At 36.0% G+C, this 6265-nt stretch overlaps 1 protein-coding gene across 8 annotated transcripts in view; it reads right to left on the reverse strand.

Moving 5' to 3' along the window:
• The window catches only part of NEMP2 (nuclear envelope integral membrane protein 2), a 26309-nt gene that overhangs the window by 8348 nt on the left and 11696 nt on the right, over positions 1-6265 (reverse strand). For all 8 annotated transcript variants that reach the window (XM_025039474.1, XM_025039473.1, XM_025039477.1 and 5 more), the window contains exons 3-7: positions 4816-5038; positions 4601-4673; positions 3370-3463; positions 2526-2640; positions 698-923 (exon numbers count right to left, since the gene is read on the reverse strand). In XM_025039474.1, coding sequence (XP_024895242.1) covers positions 698-923; positions 2526-2640; positions 3370-3463; positions 4601-4673; positions 4816-5038 — 731 coding nt within the window. The remainder of the gene's footprint in view (positions 1-697; positions 924-2525; positions 2641-3369; positions 3464-4600; positions 4674-4815; positions 5039-6265) is intronic.

The raw sequence follows: 6265 nt of genomic DNA on the forward strand, positions 1-6265 counted from the left end.
CACCCTAGTAATATCTCCTCCAGAAATTTTCCTGAACTTTCTCTATATGCCATAGTCCTTCAACAGGCCTATTTTAACACTTCAAAGATATGACAATGTATGCCTGTGTCTCAACAAGTACACCTGAAGGGTAGGGACCATCTCTTTCATCTGTGCACCTGACATGAAAACAGGTGTTGAGACTCGATGAATGAGGAGAGACAAAATAAACCCATGATGACAGAAGTTAACCTCATCTGTCTACACTTTCAAAAAGTTTAAGCCTTAACTTAATACTTAAGAGAAAAGAAAGTCCTAAATATAAATAATACCTTTCACTCATTTATGATTCATTTCTGTTCCCTAACTCTTATCTTATAAGCACAATATCTCTAAAGCAGTATTTGGCCCTGATGAAAGGAAATATAGAATGAAAGTACAAATTTTAGCAACCCAGAGCCCAAGCAATTTTGCCACTGATTTTAGTGAATTCTGGGTGAGCTGTAACTAGCTGGTAATGGGTGGTGCACCTCTGAAAGGCTGCACTGATGATTAAATCAGATGCTTATGTTCTCTATCTTCCCCCTCTCTCAGAGGAAAATCTCCATATAAAATACAGCTAATTATGAGATTAAATAGGATACATCCAAAAAAATTCCCCCAAATAATTAAACCAGAACTCAAAATTTATGAAGAGGAAAAAAAAACTGATACGTACCACCTCATATGACTGAACGCTTTCATTGGATAGTGCAGACTCCTGGACAACGGGATGAGGAGAATAAATGCGTATGCAAACTGGGGCACGCTGACACCAGAGTAGATCAGAAATAAGGAAAAGAGCTGCAGTGTCCACTTCAGAAGACTTCTGTTCCTCTCATCAACAAGGGGCCCATGTTTGTAACAAACAGTAAAGCTGAGAAACCCAACTATCAAGACATAGCCTGTAAAAGCAGAAGAATGTAAACCTAGTATAAATATGAACTTGAAAATTTATGTGAAAAAACTGGCAGAGCCTTGACTTAGCACTAAGAGCATACCAGAAAACCTTCATTTTTGTTTTCTTCTTCCAATGAAATACAATTGAAAAAGGCAGTTAGGGCTAGTTATTCCTTCCATGTGAGATACAAGGCTGACTTTATAATAATGAATTATTATAATATATGTCTATTTTTTAGTCCAGAGTCCTAGAAAGGCAAATATTAACATGGTTGCTTCAGTCAGGAAAAAGCCTCAGCATATGTCACAGTCTACTACAAACCCTGTGTTTTATTTTTACTTTCTAGTCACAAAAGGAAAATGTAATTTTACAGTAGAGGGGTAGGGCTGTCACCCTCATAATCCAGCACTCGGTTTCAGCATGACTAATGGAGGGACAATAAAATATTCTGCATCTGCTGCTGTGATCCAATGTGAAGTGCACATCGCCTCTTATGTATTCCACCAAAAGGGTTTCATTTATATCTAAGCAAGCCTCAAGATCTAATGTCCAGTTTATAGAAAATACAGGAGAGAAAGAAACAAAGGCAAATTATACCACAAAGGAATAATCAGAGAAATCCAAAGAGTGGGACATTCTATGAGACATCTAGCTTGGTCTCTTTAGCATATTACTACGATGAAAAAAAACAAAAAACTGTTATAGATTAAAAGGAACTTATAGGACATTACAGATACGAAATGTGGGTCTGGATTATGTCCTAGCTTATACAAACCAACTGTCGAGGATGTTTAGGAAATGTGAACATGGCCTGGGTAATAGATGATTTTATGTATTATTAATTACTTTAAGTTTAATAGTTACTTAACTATAGAGGAAACTGCTCTTGTTTTTTGGAGATGCTTAGAAAAGTATTTAAGAGAACAAATTACATCAGTAATTTACTTTAAAACTACTTTAATATAAAAATGAAAAATGAGCTAAAAGCATAAAATCTTAAAGTGAAACAAAAAATTTATTGCTTTTGTTTTGGGTGAGTGAACTTATGTGAGAAATCTGGAGTCAGGAGTTAAAACAATTCTCCCATTCTCCATTATTTTCCAATTAGAACAATTAGAAAATTTTAGTTGTTAGGTTTTTTTTTTTTGTTTTTTTGATAACATGAAACAAGGAGGACAAGTGGTTTCCTAATAGCCTCTCTGCTTCAGAAAAGTCAAAATTTTCATTAGTCATTTATATTTATGATATCTCACCTTTCATATTAAATAGATCAAGAAAGAGATAAAGAGCCACATTTTAAAGAAATTTTTTCCTTACAAGTTGGAACTTAACCACAATTCAGAAGCATATGCAATCAAAAGGGGCAAATAATTTTTTGATCATTAGTATAAAAAACTAAGAAATATGTCATGCGGGAATAGTCTAAAATGAGATCTAATGAACTAAAATCACCAACTATGGGAACAAAATAAAATATTATTTTTAACAACTCTTCTTAGTTCAAAATGAAAATTTAGATGCTAGAGAGATGTGTGTGTGAAAAGGCGTCTAGTTGTACTTTTCAGCTTTACCAATAATAGAATGTATTTTTTAAAAATTTACCCACCTAATATATACATTCTGTTTTCATACCACAGCCACTTCAGATCGTCCATCAATTGGCACACCACATAAACTGAAGTAAACCAACAACCAACCATTAAAGCCCAAAAGGTGCTATACTGTGTGTGGGAAAAAAATAAACGACACAGTTTTGGGTTCATTCATTCTCATAAAAATAGAAGTAAACAAATAAACCCTTTGTATTAGACATTTCTACACCAAACTGCTGAAGTCGATTCAATACTCTCCAGTGTCTCATTAAAGGTACAGTCCATAAACCAGTAGCTTTGACATCACCTGGGAGCGTGCTGGAATAGAGACTCTCAGGCTCCACCAGAGACTCCTGAATCTGAAGATGCATTTTAGCAGGATCCTCAGATGACCTGCATGTACATTAAAGCTGGAGAAGCACTGTTCTAAAGAATAAATTTAACTCAAAACAATGCTGGCACTGCAAGTTTTAATCAGAATTAATAAATCCTCAGATGTAGCAACACTGTTATACAAATCCCTGATGATTCAGCATGAGATTCCTCAGATATGCCAGGATAAGAGAAATTTTCACTTAGCTTAGAATCAGCCCCTGTCACTCATCAAGAAAAACATATTACCTAGAAAATAAAAACATCTCAAAAAAGTATCACCAAGACTTAATACTTAAGCCTACGTACAGTAACAAAAAAAAGGGAATCCTTAGAAAAAGATACATTTTAAAGCCAGTTTATACAATGTAGAAATATAGTTTGAATTAGGAACTGTCATAATCAAGATGAATTAGTCTGATCACATTTCATGTCTATGAAATTCCTAATTTCTATTTTTTATTCATTTGCACATAGTATACCTACCTTAGGAATGAACCTTTTCACCAGCAGCAGGACAAAGACTAATGTCATTAGAATACCTAGCACAGTCCCTGAAGAGTAAAAGAAAGCAGGGCTTCTGTCAAGACAAGAAGATAAAAGCCATTTAAATGCCAAATTGTACTTTCAGTATTAAAAAAGATGTTTAACTTAATGACAGTAGCCATAAAAAATACTAAGAAGAAAAACTCAGATGGCAGTTTTAATTATATCCTATACTCTTAAAAAATGAAGTATCTCCTTGAAATTTATGGTAAATAGCTTGCCACTAACTCAAAACAAAATGTCTGAGTTATCTTCTGTTCAGAATCTGATTCAACAATAATTATTGAATACCTATCATGTAGCAGGCAATTGTCTGAGAGTTTTACATGCATTCACAGCCCTGTGAAAAGCTATCCATGTCTAAATTTTACAGGGGAGGAAACTAAGGCACCGAGAAGTTAAAGACCTTCTCCACATCAGGATCTCCTCCCTGGAGGATTCAGACTTGCACTCCAGCTTCTTTGAATCCAAGCTTTACTCTTCAGGCTATGTAAGCAACACCCAGGTTATAAGGACCATGGATGACATTAAATACAAGGAAAAGCTCAAAAATGAACAATGTTAAGAATGACAAGCTAAGAAGTAAAATATCATTGAAAGATTCCTTTTTCACAAGAGAAGGTGTAAGGAACAAAATATCCGGATAATGTGTTTATCAGATATTTGTTAAATTCAACTGTCTGTATCAGAGCCACAAATTTAGGAGGCAGCCTGAATGTGATAGAGAAAGCAAGGCATCTGGCCTCAGAAGACCTGAGTATAAATCTCAGCCTTGGCAAGAACTAGTCATGTGATGACAGATGTTTGTCTTCTCATCTGTAAAATGAGAACAATAATACAGAGCTCACATAGTTGTTAAGAGGATCAAATAATGTATATTAGCACATATGTACATAATACACATGTACATATATATTAGTATATAAAATAATGTATATTAGTACATAATACAAAATAATGCATGTGAAAGCACTCTGTAACACTTACCTATCATACTATACAAATAACTATTACTGGTTTTTAAAGCTTTTCAAGCATGATCTTCCTACATATTGTTTGCAAAACCTAAAGCAAGAACTATAAACTAGTGTGGAAATATTTAAGAGAGCATCAAAAACATCCCATATCCTTTTGGATTCACAAAGTTAAGAAAGTAAAAGTGAATACTTACTGACTCAAGGTCTTTGCATAAAAGAAGAGGAAAATGCCTGCCACAAATACAAGGAAGAGTTTGAAATCTACAACTGGAATAAAAAAGACACACACACATGAAACAAAGACTTTGTGTCAATGGAGTTAGTGAACAAAGAAAAAAGTCAATTTACTGAAATGTCACTCCAGAAAAAAATGAACCCAGAAAGTCAAGTATAATAAAAACAGACTTACTGTTTTGATTCACGTGTATTGTATAATTCCCAATAGGCTTCACAGAAAAGCACACAGTCTCTCCATATGGATTGATGATTATGGTAATTTCATTAGACTTCTTTGGAGTCCAAAACTTATGAATCACGCATTTGAAAATAGATAGCATGGTTTCCGGATACTGGCAATTATGTCTTTCTGTGATATATACAATACTTAGCAGGGCTGAACTGGTAACTTTCACCTATAAAACAATAAGGAACAACTCCATAAACATGGTAAGTTAAACTTCTTAAATCATAAGCAGAGAAGTAAAGAGAGCCCAAGACTGGATGAGTAAATAACATTCAGATATGTGTGGTGTTGTTCTGATGCCAGGGATGGACCTACACGCCCCTAAAACAGACACATTTGAAAGGGGATGTTAGTCCCCCTGAGTGTGGCTGATTTAACTCCCTCTTCTAGCAGGCTGCCATGGTCAAGGGACATTTAAAAAAGGATGAGATAGTAAGTAATAAGTGGCAAACTATTTGGTTATAAACATAATGAGTTTAGTGTTTATATCTCTACCTTTTTCCACTACGAGTGAGAAAAAGTGTTTCTTTCTTCTGAATCAGCTGAACATATGTAATTCCAGCTTCTCTCACATCTCCTGAAGAAGGACCAGACCAACCTCAAGTCCTATTCAAGTCTCACAATAAAGTACTAGCTACAATGTCAAGAAGATTGCGACAACCCAGTTATCATTAAATGACAACTCTGCTGCTGCCTTTGTCTGTCCTTCTCTATTTCTCTTCTTTGTCCAAAATTAGGACAAGCCTGAAAAGGGTAGTAAGAGCACCAGCTTTGAATCTCAGGCGTCAGGTGATATCACCTACTACTTGTCTACTTACCTCTCATTTTTCGTGGACTTCAGCCCCCGACTACTTCCTGTCATATGTCTTGCAGATTCAACATACACAGTATACACACAAAATTCCTTCCAATAACCTGGCCTCTCAGTTCCTTGAACTCCTCCCTTCTTACGCTCTTGTCCTCCACCTCCCTCAGTTAATCACTCTCACAGCCACACTCTGGACCTTGTCAGTCCCAAACTGAAGCCCCAAATACAGGTTCTGTTTCATGCATCTCACTGGCTGACCACCACCTCCTATCTTTACAGTGCCCCCTTTAGCACCCAACGCCAGCAAGCCTTGGATTCCACCACAGGTCCAGCATCTTTACTCTGCTCTTCACCTCCTTCATGTCCTCAGACCCTTCCTATTCAGCAAAATTCCATGATGCATTAGAAATCATTCCCTTACATGTACCCTTGACTCATCTGCACCTTAGTCACATGCACCCACAAAATCCAACCCTCCACCTATTCCATTCTTGCATTTGTGTCATCAATTGTGCTGGAGAAACACAGTGGTCTCATCTCAAACCCTTAACTGTGAACCTGAAAGCTGCAGGCTTTCGAACCACACAC

This window comes from Pteropus alecto, unplaced genomic scaffold, assembly GCF_000325575.1.
Source record: "Pteropus alecto unplaced genomic scaffold, ASM32557v1 scaffold3, whole genome shotgun sequence".
NCBI lineage: Eukaryota > Metazoa > Chordata > Mammalia > Chiroptera > Pteropodidae > Pteropus > Pteropus alecto.